General features: G+C 36.3%; 1 protein-coding gene across 5 annotated transcripts in view; it reads right to left on the bottom strand.

The window, feature by feature from the left end:
• Nucleotides 1–14,688, bottom strand: part of USP9X (ubiquitin specific peptidase 9 X-linked) — a 103,747-nt gene that overhangs the window by 12,908 nt on the left and 76,151 nt on the right. For 4 of the 5 annotated variants that reach the window (XM_080341169.1, XM_080341171.1, XM_080341172.1 and 1 more), the window contains 12 exons: nt 12,774–12,882; nt 12,037–12,183; nt 11,769–11,915; nt 10,724–10,946; nt 8,193–8,413; nt 7,595–7,785; nt 6,975–7,148; nt 4,720–4,861; nt 3,792–4,542; nt 3,186–3,309; nt 1,597–1,822; nt 413–542 (listed from right to left, as the gene is read on the bottom strand). In XM_080341169.1, coding sequence (XP_080197295.1) covers nt 413–542; nt 1,597–1,822; nt 3,186–3,309; nt 3,792–4,542; nt 4,720–4,861; nt 6,975–7,148; nt 7,595–7,785; nt 8,193–8,413; nt 10,724–10,946; nt 11,769–11,915; nt 12,037–12,183; nt 12,774–12,882 — 2,585 coding nt within the window. The remainder of the gene's footprint in view (nt 1–412; nt 543–1,596; nt 1,823–3,185; nt 3,310–3,791; nt 4,543–4,719; nt 4,862–6,974; nt 7,149–7,594; nt 7,786–8,192; nt 8,414–10,723; nt 10,947–11,768; nt 11,916–12,036; nt 12,184–12,773; nt 12,883–14,688) is intronic. The other variant, XM_080341170.1, reaches the window with a different exon arrangement.

The raw sequence follows: 14,688 nt of genomic DNA, 5'->3' as shown, positions 1-14,688 counted from the left end.
CAAAGGAGAATCATGCATCTCTCTCTTTTTTGAACTTTTATCTTCCTCAGCTTCTTCAGGCTCAAACCAGTTGACAGCCCCACATGTCTCTTCAGTCTCACGACCTCCCTGCAAATGAGCCCTGAACAAAGCATCATCTCTCTTGCCATTTTTACACCCCCACATGTCTGAGAAGGACACTGCCTTATTGCTCCAAGCTTCTCGTGTTCATCATCCAAGGATGGGAGAAAGACTAAAGCCTCGAACTCCAAACTGGAGGAACACAGATGCTCTAGAGAACATTTATGTGACATTTTAACAATCTACCTGAGGCTGAAAAAACTGGATTCTCCTGCTGTTACCTGTGTAACTGGATCATTAATAAGAACGAGCTTATTAGTGTCATCAGTAAAAGTGTGTGTAATTTGCTTACCTAGATTGGCATACATCACAAACAGATTGAAATACTGCTGCAAATGGCGCCCATGTTCAGATACTTCCCTTCTTAGAAGATTTAGTACCGCTCTCAGTAAGTGATCACTTAAACTTAGGTTATCATAAGCCTATTAAAAAAAGGTTTAATATTAGTGGCTGAATCTATCAAACCTTTATTTAGTTCATACTTTCTACTATGGCACAAACCAGAATTGGTTAAAAGGTATGGGATTCATACCAGCTCCAAAATACTAACAGCTGGTTAATCTCCTGAATCTCAAAGACAAATAGAGGGAATAAGACTCCTGTCACTAAATAACATGCAAGCCCTAGAAATTATGCAAGTACAGATGCTTTTAACTGAACTTTTCCTCCAACACTATCTAGACTTAAATACTCAGAAAACCACATGAAGTTCCACTGTGAACTTTATAGTCTAAGAGAAACAACCAAATCACCTCAACAGGTGTACCTCATGAAAAAAAACAGTGTCAAAGCATATGCAGAGCTTTAACTTAATACAAATTCTTTTCCTGGATGCAGTACTGAAAAACACTCTGAAGTAAGTGGAACAATACAAATAAAAAGTGTCTTACTGTAGACATCAAAAACATGACAAACCAAAGGCTCGAAAAGGTTGATCTTTTAAATTTTAAAACAGCCTAAACAAAAATATTGTTGTAACAAGTATTAAATTAAGACTTTTCTTTTGTTTCTTTGACAGTTCTAGGTGTATAAAATTAGGAAATTCACTGTCTACTCCTATGCAAAGTTACAATTTTTGACAATTTCAGTGTTGCAGGACATGGGGGAAGAAACCTTAAGGAACTCCTGGATGTTTTCATGCTGTTTGCTTTGTTTGCTTATTTAATTCTAAATGAAAAACAAGGGTTCACTCCCCTACACGTTATTATAAAGCACTACTTTTATTTTGCAGATTTCACACTCACAACTCAAAATTCTCACTATTCAGTCTTCACAGAGATTTACTGATGAGGGGAAACTGAACCCCCTTAGACTCTCACACAAACTGGTTGAGCTACATCATGTTATGTAGTGCAAAATGGACTGTACAGCTTTCCTGTCAACACTGATGCATCTATTCCAGAACTTACATTAAATGCTTATAATGAAGAAGTAAGAATAAGTTTCAAAAGTTTTTTTTGTTAGAATATTAAATACCTGACTGGAAGGTCCAGGAGAGGCAAAAGGTGAAGGACATGGTCCGTCTTGCAACGAAAAATGTGCAATAAATACTATAAGTTTTGCAAATGCACCCCTCACTTCTGCACTAGGGCATTCCAAAAGATACTCAGAGAAGCGGTTTGAAACATTAAAAAGGACATTGTGTGCAAACCAAAAGCGTACATTCTTGCTGTGACGAAGAAGGATGCATAATGCATCATACCTGAAATAGAAAATGACACAAATGAGAGATTCCGAGCAAATGCAGACATTAATGAATTTTAGTGGACACTATTTTGAAGAATTTTAAGAAAACTCATGTTAAAGCTGATTCTCCAAACATTTTTGCTCACAAAATGCTTACAATCAGCTAAATTGTTGTTCCTATATGGAAACTGTCTATTACTAGCAATCACAAATTTAAAAGATACTTCAATTTAAAAACTAACATTTAAAGTGTAGCACTTCTACCACCCTTACGAACTAGGACAGGATTACATCCCCTAGCTCCCAAACTACTACTAAAAGCATGTCCTAAAGCAGCAGCCATCATTGCCTCTGTATTGAAACCTGGAGAGAGGGTGAACAGTGGAGAATATGTGAGGTGGATTTCATGAGCTGTGTTTAAGACAGGTAACTAAATATGTAGCCTTCCAGGAACTTATGTTCTCATTTACAGAACTAAAAATACCCCAACCAACCACAACAAAACCAAAAAACCACCACCCAGCCCCTCTCCAAACAAAACCAACAAAGAAACCCCCTGGAATCCCAAAGAATGAAACATTTGTTCCAAAGAGGATCTTATGTGACTCTGTCCCCCTTCTTCAGCAATATTTGAACTCCTCTTATTTTCTTAAAATAACAGGAGTAACTTAGCTACTCTGCAAGTTACTACTAGAGAAAAAAATGGGGCATGTATTTGCCATGCCACAACTAATTATTAGTAGCTGTTAAACCACTGGTCATAATGAATACTAGTTTTTCTCTCTAGTTCTACCAGTAGTAACCCACACTCCTCTCCCCAATACAGAATAACCTAGCTTAAAGACTAAAATGCTGTGGTCCTATGAATATGATTGTACTGTTTGTTATACTACAGTTTTGAACTGCAGACCCATAGCAATGTACATAAAGTACTCTGCTAACAGAGTCTAAAAGACCATATAAATGTTTCAGAAACAAAATACAAATAGAAGTTGCAAAAACAGGTTGAAAAGAGCCTTCTTTAAAACTACTCAAACTATGAACAAACCATTCTGAATAAGAATACATAATCTATTAGTTTTGTGCTAGTGATAGATTCTATTCCTTCATTCTTTTTAAAAGACAGTCAAAAGGTAGATTTAAGGTCTCAAAAGGAATTTTGAAGCTATTCAGCTCAGCAGTTTAAAGGCTCCATTTCTTCCCAGTAACTTCTGTTTGAGTTTCCCTCCCTTTTCATGTGCACCTTGACCATGTATTTTTGGGAGAGGGGAAAACGGGACAAGACCACTACAACCTTTTATTGTCCTATGTACATAACTGGGATCATTTAACAGACATCAAACTTGCAAAATGGTAATTGTTGTTAAAAGACAAGATACCAATCACTAGCAGGGCCACGAACTATTTTCTTTGTATGAAATCCTGTGGTGAAGAGAAATCTAGCAGCAAGCTGAATACTAATCATAGTTATTTCTTCTGCTTCAGGCAACAGATGATCTTGTCCTAAAGAAAAATCAAAACACTCACATGTAGACAAGGTAGAAGCAATTTACTTCTAATAATTTAACTGATTCCAGATCACTATTTTGTCTAAGATTGTGTTCTAATTCCAACAAGAAACTTCATCAAAACAGCCTCTAGATTCAACAATGTATCTTATGAATACGTAAGCCTTATGACAAGTACCTGGAGGCTAACATATGTTTGATTTTTAGAAATTCAATGTCTCACCTTTGAGAACAGTCTTCAGTAGAACAGCCCAGCCCACAAACTTAATTATCTTAACATGACTTAGCACATAAGCTGAATAATGTTATCACTGATGAACAACTAAACAACAGATATTTAACAGCAGAAGTCCAGAGAGACAGAGTATTCAAAGCAGAATGCACAAAATTTCCACTGGCTAGACAAATTCTTGACAACACAAATCAAAACTCTTCTTGCAAGAAATTAATCCATAATTATTGGACTACCATACTAACCTGGAGGAGGATTTAAGTAGACACTATTACAAGTAAGCAACTTCTTTATGAACTGGAAATATTCTAGGCTGTACTGCATACGATTGTGCATGAACTGCACGTTCTGCTTCCGTACACTTCGTTCAATGGCTGATGGCATTTTAATCTGATGGGGTTTAGTGGTGATAGCGAGTTCTGAAATATACTTTATTAGTTCATTGTCTTTGTCTATTGTGTCCATACGTTCATAAAAAAGAATATAAGCGTTCCACCACCTCTTCTGGCGTCTGTAGGACATACGCTTCATCATGTGATCAAATACTTCTCCCATGTATTCTCCACCAAAACACTGATTTTTCATTTCTTCATCATCATCCATTTTACACTCTGTCACATCTCCATCATCAAATTTATACCACCGATTTTTCTCACCATCTCCACCGTTCCTCTGGATAATGTAAGAGTAGTAATGTCCACCGCTGGCCTGGCCACTGTGTACAAGTACACCAACAAGCCTGTACTTTGTGCTCCCAGAGTGTTCGTTTTCAGACTGTTCATTTTGTATTATCTGATTTTCAGGATTTACATCATCTCCTTCCAATTTAGCTACACCTGCCACCGTGTAAGGCTCCATGTCCAGTTCTCGTGGAAATTCAAAATAATCATTGAACTTGATTGCACATTCCCTTTCCCAGTCATAATCAAATCGTTTCAACTGGATCGCAAGAACTGGAGGCAACTTCTTAATCAACAAGCGTTTCACTGTATCAACCTAAAAAAAGGACATGAACAGTTACCTGCTCTTAAGCTTCCATTCATATACTCTAACCAGCAACCAAATTCAGTAATTAAAGGATAACTTTTTTCCCCTCAACGTGAACTAAGACTGGAATTCGCACAGCTATAACATCACAGTTGTACACAAATTTAATATACAAGGAATCCCTACCTTTTTGTTGCACTTTTCACAATGATATGCATTTGCACCTTCCAATAAATCTCCTTTAACATACTGTTCCAAAGAATCAAGAAGGTTTTGGTGATTTCTTATATCTACATTCAGAGTTGTGAAGGATTCCTCGCATTCGTACCTACCGATGAACAGACAGATGTAAGAGAAAGGTAGAAATGTGTTCAACTTTTACGTTTTACAGGTGCCACACAGCACCTGACTGCAAAAGTTTTATTCAGCATTTGAAGTTAACGTCTGGCAAAAGGAGTTAAGCAGTAAAAACCCCTGAACTCCTTTATATTGTAGTCTTCCTACAAATACATTACGGTATCTGCATATTGTATGTTTTTATCTGCACTAACTATAGTTATGACTTGTAAGTCTCAAGTTCACTGAAAAGATTGGGGAAGTTGAACATTTTAGCACATCTTTTGTTTTTAAAGTAGCTAGAGTAGCATAACAGGCTCTTGGCTAAATTAAGCTAGTACAGAAGCAGAGATGGCAAAGTACTTTTTCCACTGCTGACCTTTACTGTCAGGAATTAGACTGATAAACACAAATATTGTATCATACGTAAAGACATACATTAAAAACAAAGCCTTTTTATTCTATCTGAAAAAAACTGAACAACTGACTCCATAAAATAACTGCATATTTGTGACTGGCTCTGACTTACTGTGTATAACCTTTAAAAAACTCCTAGCAATGAGCCAGCAATGCTTGAGACACAAACAGTTAACAACATCTTGGAAACAATTTTTCTTTTTTTTTTTTTTTTTGAGTACCTTTAAAAAGTTACATCTATTCTAACATAATCATGCAGGGCTTTGTGTTTGTCTCATATGCAATCAAGCATACAGAGGTTTTTATAACAGTGAATAAATTAATATTTAGAAACACTTCAACCAAAACAGTAATATTCATTCATCTGTTAAATAACTTACAAATTCAGAAAGACTGTTAATCTGTCATACTCCAATCCAATAGTTTAGTTTATCATCAGTTTTCTCCTCCCTAAACTAGAATCAGGGTATCATTTCTATTAAGTACAATTATGCAAATCCAGTAAAGTTCCAAAAAGACAGATAATACTTTATGATACTACATAATATCAGTAACGAATGGTAACTCAGGCTGCTTCACATCTGTATCTTCCATTTAATTACCCACTGCATATAAAATATAACCAGTGCTTTCACATTATCTTGCAATATTTCAACTTACTTCTGCTCACGTATTTTAACCTACGAAACTTAAGATGTTTCACTTAAAGTTCTTCTAATTCACACGAGCTCAACTGAAGTTGAAAGATTACCACAATTAAATCAGTTTGTACCAGCGTTTTTTACTGTCTTTTAATTACTAACTGAAGGATAAAGATAAATGGTCAACTTTCAAAATAAAGAGAATCTGCAATGGTAATGTGCAGAGAGATCTACATCCTTTAGGAAGCACACATGATCTGAAATATGTAGTGAAGAAGGCCAACTGTTAGTGCACAAGATCTAACACAATAATAAAAAAGTTAACTGTTGAAAAAGAACAAGTCCATCATTAGGACATCTAGAATCTTAATCATACGGGATACAGAAGAAAAAGTATAGAGAAGTAAACTTTACAATGCCTAATCCTATTTCTTCACTAGGCACTTGTCTTCGATCACCATCATGAAGATAGTGAATGGGCTACAGACTTTCTGTCTGACTTGCTATGAGTATTATTATTTCTTTTTTACATACCCTTTATGGAGCTGAATTTCAGTACTCACATTTGAATTTAACTATAAATACAGCAAAAATTTAAAGAAAAATATAAACTTGCTACATAATCCTCCATAATTACAGCTTACACAGTATGAACAGAGTTTTACTCATTGGAATTGAAGATTCATATTTCAGTCAGTCAGCTCTATCCACATACTATGGAAGACAGAAGACAGCAACAGCTGTTGGCCATGTCTCAAAATTTTATACATTGCATTTTGTCCCTAAGTTGTTTTCACATTTAGCATAAAAAAGCTGTATCTTCCTCCCCTTCTAAGTAGAAGCATTAAGAGTCAAGTATTTCAAGGCACATGAAGACGAACTAATATTAAGGCTGTAGAAAAACCAAGGTAGTAGATTCTATGAGCTTTAAGAAAAAACAATCCAAAACCACACAAAAATATCCACTCTTGACTCTTTAGTCACTTTTACAAGGATATAAATACAGGTTTCTTTTTCTGTAAGAGAGGAGAATCTTAAAACACTTACCGATGTGGGCATCCTTGACAAATCTTCTGATCAGCAAAGGACCCTCCTAAAACTTTACTTAACATTGCTGGATGGCCCAAAGCTTTTAAAGCTTCATCTAAACTGTCCACCAAGGAATTAAAAAATTCTAAAGCATCATGCTGTTCACGTAGATTTACAGGTTCACCCCAAAGTCTGAAAACAAAAGCACATTCATGTCAAATATTATTTGGTTTGTCCTCCAATTTCTTTTCTAAAAAAATATTATTTAAGCTATTAATCCATCCCTCTTACTGGGCAAAACTATTTATTGGCTTGTGATGTAGTATACCAACTATTACTATGTCCCTGACACTTACTTACTAATAAATAAAAACTAGGTTTTGTGTATAACATACTTAATTCAAAGTCTAATTATCAAGGTCAAGAAATGCTATAATCCAAAATAACCATCTTGCTGTAAACTCTGGTCTATTAAAAGACTTCTACAGAATGGCGAAAAGGTAGGATAATAGATACAGTGCTGCACAAGTTCTGCTAATTTACACTTAACATCACTATTATTTCTTCTACTACACAATTAGCTTTGTTGCATTTCAGTGGTCCAGTGAACAGACATTAATACTAAATTTTTTATTTACCTAAATTGTTTCCAAAACCCTCTTGGTACATAGTACTGTAGCCTGGAAGCTGCTAAGTGACCAAAAATTACTTGGAGATGCCTCAGAACTCCAATATTGTACTCTTTTCTGTCTTCTGTTTTACTTAGTGCTGGTTTGTCTTCATACTGATGTGGATAACCAAACACATCATCTCGAGGGTCAACATTGCTCTGAAAAGAGGGAAAACCAAAAAGTGCAATTAACTTTGCTATGTAGCTGTCTCATAGCTAGTTTTATCCATTGTTCAATTCAACAATCTATTTCACATTCCCATCAGAAAAAACAATGGCTTTGTATGCATTAACAGAGTTCTGGTGGCAAAAGTGGTGTATGGAGCTTTCAAGTACAAATACATGAGGAGGAAATCTGCAAACCCTGCCCTCCCTGGATCTTTTGAACTGCCTTTCCGGCAATGAGCCTATTCCTGTAAAAAAAAATTACACTCTTGTCTCCACAGCTAGCCATGGAAAGTAAAGTGATTAGCAATTTAAATTTGTTATAACCTTTTATTAAAAAAAAAAAAAAAAAAAATATAATCAATTTTAAAGATAAGCAAGTTCTATGTAATTAAATTTACCTCATTGTCCTGCTTTTCATCCCCAGACATGTCATCATCTACATCACTGCCTGTGCCTTCAATTGCAAGAATCCCGTTTCTGATGGCTGGAATCATGTACAGCTGCTGAATGACAGAATTCATGTAACAAGTGGCACCAGCATTTTTTAGTCCTACAAATCCCTTTGGTGGTCGAGGCCCAACAGGTGGCAGATATTCCCATTCTGTAAGCGCTTCACAAGCTAAAAGAAAATAGCAGGATATGATTAGGAAACTATTTTGTTGTAAAGGAATTAGACCATCACTGCAATACAAACAGAAATTGCATAAACTTAGCATTAGTCTATATCACACTGCAGTTTAATTAATAAAACAAATGTTCCATCAGAAAACTTAATTGATAAAATTAACACAACTTCTAAAACAATAATTCTAGCTGTAATCCTAACATTATACCATTTTCTTTTATTGCATAACTAAAAAGGTGGTGTAACAAAAGTTCAGTCTATTTTGTGTATCAAGCAGAAGTCTTTCCTCAATACCTGCAAGCTTCTTTGCCAAGGAATTCAGCTGAATGAATGTAGAATATATAACCGGCTTATAAGCCTTTTGCAAATTTAGAATCCTTTTAAAATTACAATATTTCCCTTATGTCTCACTCTTCCCTGCCAGGATGGGAAACAGTTTTTGATAATGCTATCTGTATGACTTCTGATAGATTTTTTTTCCTCCTGAGTCATCACCCTCAGTCCTCTCACATCTCTTCAGAATACACTTACGATCACACATTTCCTACGCTAACCTGTTGTTCAGATTTTTTTTCAGTCAAAACTACAGATGGAAAAGAATGTAAGAGAGCATGCATGTTTACAAGCAAGCTTTACTTGGTAAATGAAACACAGAGCATGCACAGTTCATACATGTGTTCTCTCTTCTGTCTGACATGTCACAGAGATCTGGCATTCTATTGTGCTTTTGAGTGGAAGGAAATGTCATAAAATCCTTCTAATTGCGAGGTGATAAGAAATACACTACTTTCCAATAGAAAAGGGTGAAGAAAAAAAGGATGAGACGGGAAAAAAACATTAAACTGCCCTTTTCATTTATTCATTTGAGATGGAACCAGATAGGAAGAGACTGAAAAACCTCGAACAACCCACAGATACCATCAACTGGGCAAATAGCAATGCCCTTGTGAGAGGTACTGGACAACTCCCACTATGGGATACTATTTCTAGTTGCTTATAGTTTTCCTAAGCTCTACAAGATTAAACATTCTGTTAAATCACAGAACTATTTGAGCTAGAAGGGATCTTTAAAGAACATTTAGTCCAAATTCCTGCCACAGGCAAGAACATCTTTCACTAGACCAGGCTGCTCAAAGTTCCATCCCAACCTGACCTTGAATATTTCCCATGATGGGACATCCACAACTCCTCTGGGTAACCTGTTCCAGTGTCTCACCACCCTTATCGTAAATAATTTCTTCCTTATGTCCAATCTAAATCTACCCTCTTTCAGTTTAAAATCATTGTCCCTTGTCCTGACACTGCAGGTCCTGGAAAAAAGTCTCTCCTCATCTTTCTTATGAGCCCCCTTTAAGTAGGCCAAAACAAGGCCTCCCTGGAGACCTCTTCTCCAGCTGAACAACCCTAACTCTCCCAGCCTTCCTTCCCATATGAGCTTGGGTTTGCTCGGTTTGGGGCTCTCCCCCTCTACCAACCCTTTCCCTGTCAATATTACAGTCAAAATGGTTTCACGATTCAATTTAAGGCTGCAGAAAATATGCTAGTTTGCTTGCTTTTTAAAAAGTATTACATGCTTTGTATTGGTAACAAAATCTGTGTTAAGTATGAGCCTTTTGCCATCCTTGTGAAAATCAGCCCAAGTTTCATTGGACTACAGGGTTTTAAAAGACATCCTACAGTTGCTATAACCTTTCTCCAGTGAGAAGGAGAAAGTTCTCCAAGTGCAGGGCTGTGCTAAAATAAGGCCAAAACTGAGAGAACAAACCTCTGAGAAAGGACTATGACAAGCAGAGAATGAGTACAGAATCAGAAAGGGAAGCAGGGCAGTGGACCTGTGTCTGTGTATGGACAATGATGACAAATCAGGTGAGCAACCAAGAGACTGGCACTAAAACTAAGCTGAAGATACCTGATGAGGTTCTGGGATTGGTTAGGCAGAGCCTGAAACAATGAGACAAAAGTAGAAGATATAGACAGAATGAGGTTCCTGGGAGCTGGAGGGGACAAAGGGGAGTAGCCAGAATCAGGGTAGGAAGGGTCAGACTGTGACTGGGGCTGGAACTTGAATGCAATCATGTAATGCAAGTCAGAATATACACTGCATAAAGAAGAAAAAATAAAGGCTGCATTGACAAACTTGTCTAGATTTTGACAGCCTGATTTTGCAATATTAAAAGCAGCCACAAACAAACCACAAACTAAAAAACTCAGCACCTAGTTCAGTTGATAAACAAAAACTATACACAATATGTACATTAAGAAGTAGTAAGAAGTAGAAAATAGATAATGAAAAATATTACATACTAGTGATTGCTGTACCTATGTAATACATTTCAGTCAAGGTGTCTACAATTTGTTTGAGATTTCGGACACATCCAACTGCTAGTGCAACTAGTAGCTCAAAGCCAGCATTAATAGTAGCTGGTGAACTACAGACTGGTATGGCCTGCTCAGCAGGCAATTCTCCATTTCTCATGTATTGTAGATAAACATTGGATGCCGGAAAGATGAAATCATCTATTAACTCCTAAAAAAAAAAAAAAAAAGACAGATAAAACACCTGTTACCATAGAAATGCACACTATTTTAGAACACGATAAGAGTTATTACCTAAAAGAATACCTGAGAACCGTAAGTACTTTAATAAAAGCTCAAGAGTTAAAATTGAGACCAACACCATAACAAGTTTTAAATTTAGAACAGAATAACTCCATTCTAAAGTGGTTCCCTGCAAATACACCCCCTCACTGCAAGTTAAAAATAAAACTGTATTATTCTTGATTGATAAAAAATTTCTTTTGCCAAGCCAGAATTAGCTACAAAGGTCTTTATCAATTAGTGCTAAAAAAACCCAAAATCGCTGCTGTATAATAACACAAGTACAAAGAAAACATGACTGACTAAAGACATGCTCAGATGTCATACATTTGTTCAAACCTGCCATAAACATTAACAGCACTGATTAAGAACATGTGGAGAAGAGACAATACAGGGGTAATGAAATAAATCAGTCCTGTACAGGAATATGCTGTATCTAGCTCACTATCCTTGTGTGATGTTTGCCAAATCTTAGAAAAACAGCTTACGAGGTTATAGCAACTCCATTATGCAGTGGTTCCATAGAATGAAATGTTAAGTAACCTTATGACTGAAACATGTAATTAAAAAAAAAATAAATTCTTTTTATAATAAAGAAAGCATTAAACTCCAAATAGAAGCCTTTGTCAAACAGTTAAATTGGGACTACTTATGGTTACAGGCCACAGGATACAAAATTTCTTTTAAACTATTTATAGTAAAACCCCCAAAACAAAACAAGAAGTCCATAGGTCAAAATATCTTAACTTACTTTTATGAGATTAGCACCTCCTTTTTCACAACCAATATGGTATTTCTTCTCAGGTGTCTGGAATGCTAACAACTCTTTTGTTACTCCAAGGTGACCCTCTAAGATAGTTTCTTCCACACCTGTTTCCCCTGTTCTTTTTACTTCATCCTGCCATTTAAGGGAAAGTTAGAATACTCTACATAATATAAGTTTTCCAAGCTTAAAATCATACTTTACAAGAAAGTAGCAAAAAGCTGATTATCAGAAATAAATTGATCCTAAAACTTACCCTAATCCTCTTAAGCCAGTCGATTTCATTATTGAGAAGAACTTCAGCATTGGGTACATTAATATTACTGTTGTAAGCATAGTTAAGAAGATGTCTTAAGAGAGTGAAGTAGTCTCCAGAATGCTTAGCTCTCTCTCTTGCAGTACTCTATGTAAACCAAAAAGAAATTATATAGAATTCATAGATGCTTCTACTTACAGTGCAACACTAACATATTTTCCCTAAAACTAGCAGTAAGTATGAAAGAAAATAAGCATAAGGTAATTTTCAACCTTTCAGAAGTTTATAATTGTGTACAGGTGTTAATGAAAGACTTCTGGACTATTTTAGTAGCAATTTCTGTACTTGGATGGGAAACAGTGAAGTGATCAACTGTTCAAGAGAGCCATGAAAACGCAGAATTGAAAAGCCCTGGCAGGCCCAGTAAAAGGTGGCAGTAACTGTAGGCATCTATCTAATCTGCTAATTATTTTTACTTGAAGGTTGGCATTGACTGAAAACGAAATGCACTATTAAAGCTTATTGTTCATGTTCTTAACAGAAAACATACAAAAAAATCCCCTTTCTCCCTTATCTAACTCAAATGGAAATTGACTGTGCTGCTTGCCTATAGGTTAAAAGGAATCTATTACAGTGACTATTATTAATAGCAATTTGCTTTTTCTTGCAGATAGTTGTTATTATTACTTTTTATAGAAGTCCACATTGTACTGAACCCTTTACCTCTACAAACTTACCCCTAGAACAGTAAACAGCAGGGTAATGAAGAAAAGGAGAGGTCTCTGTCCCATGCAACACCTGGTAGCCATTAAAAAGAACTGCTCCTGTGCCATCTGACGAACAGTTCTGGAAATAATTTAACAGAAACATTAAATACAATCTCCCCATCCAAACAGGACACTAAAAAAAACCAATTCAGTTTGTGCTTATCTGCTCAATGCCATTTTCTGAAACTGTACATAATGCAGGAAACAGGAATACTTTAATAATTCACTACCCATCATAGTTTCTCCTTGCAGTGAAATTTTAGACACACGAATTACTATCACAAACCTGTTCCACAAATCAAACATTTAAAGGTAAAAGAAAAATAAACTTAGCAGCACCTAACCACTAAACCTTTGCAACTGTCTGCAAATACTGCATAACACAAGCAATTTGCAACCCTAAATATTTTTTCTCATCAAGCCCCAATTGTGCCTGAAAGACAAAACAAAACAATCCTAGTAAAATTGCTCTTATGTATCACTACAGCAGTGACCAAAATTTACCATTATTAAGAAATGAGGAAAAAATGACCCCTGAAAATTCAAGTGGCTATTTAAGAATGCAATCTAATCACTTGAATTATGTGGGAATTCATAAGCTTAAGGAAAAAAAATAAGGCAAACGCTACTCTTTCAAGTTTTAAGATTGTCTGGGCATTATATCTTGTAAGAAACATGAGAAACAACTCTTCTTGGGTGGGGACAGAATATAAGTGAATTATACACTTTATGAAAGTATCTCAACATACAAGAAACTGAGTTTTACAGTGTCGTTTTAGTGTGGGTGTCGTTTTTTGCCCAAGAGGTCAATGTGGAAAGCACAAAAAAAAAATCTTATTTCCTTCAGGGTTCTTTCATGTATGGTTAACTGTGCTTGAAAGACATGCAAAAATGACCACGTGGTCCGAGCAAAGATGCACCTGGCTGAGCGCTCTTTCTGGTATACACCTAGAAAAGCGCACAAGAAGTGAGAAGCACGCAGTGACACTACTCCAGAATGTTCTCTCAGCTTCTAGCAATTTGTGGTTCAGAAGACTACCAAAAGCAGTATTTCATGGCTCTCGGTCGACAAATTCATAAAAGAACCCTTCAAATGATTTCCAAACTGAAGGTTTACACTGCTTCAACATCATGCTCAAGATGTTCTTATGCAAAGAACACTGTTCTCTATCTATTCTCCCTTTACTACTTCTAATTTTAAAGGTCTCTGTGGTATTCTTCTCCCACCATTTATCTCGTCTCCAGTATGAAGCTATTCAGTTGTTCCTCAGATGGAAGTAATTTCAAGAGCTCTGATCTCCCTTGTCACCCTTCTCTGATCTTTGTAAGTTCTACTACATTGCTTTTAGTTGCAGAAGACTGTGGGGTGGAGAGGGTCTGTTTTGTTCTCAGTAATAATTAACATTTAATGGGATCTGATTGCTGAGCTGACGTTTTCATAAAACTTCTCATGGAAATGTTTTTAAGATGCAGCCCTTCATGTGCTTGGGACGCATTACATAGACATTGGTCAGGTTCACGCACTTAAAGGTGGAATGAAATAGAGGTGGTATTTTCCTAAAGTGAGAAATGCGACCAAGGAAACGCACACTTCACGCTGTTATGTCTTCTAAGGAGTACACAATATTTGAACACAGGTATTATATTTTCACGTGGCTATAACAATCTAAGAGCTCTTCAGGAGCCATGGGAGGGATGTAGCTGCCTAAATGCAGTCACCTAGTGCCACATTAGACACCATGACAACAGGAGCTGGCAGACAGGACATGAGGTGCATGATGAATTCACACCCAGGGAAACAGCTGGAGAACAAATGCCTCCATTAGGGCAGACAACCTGAACCCCATCCGATTGATAGCTCCAGGACAGAGATTTCTGTTTAACA

This window comes from Nesoenas mayeri (assembly GCF_963082525.1).
Source record: "Nesoenas mayeri genome assembly, chromosome: 1".
NCBI lineage: Eukaryota > Metazoa > Chordata > Aves > Columbiformes > Columbidae > Nesoenas > Nesoenas mayeri.
Note: the sequence above shows the minus strand (reverse complement) of the source record. Positions and strands in the feature narration are given on the sequence as shown.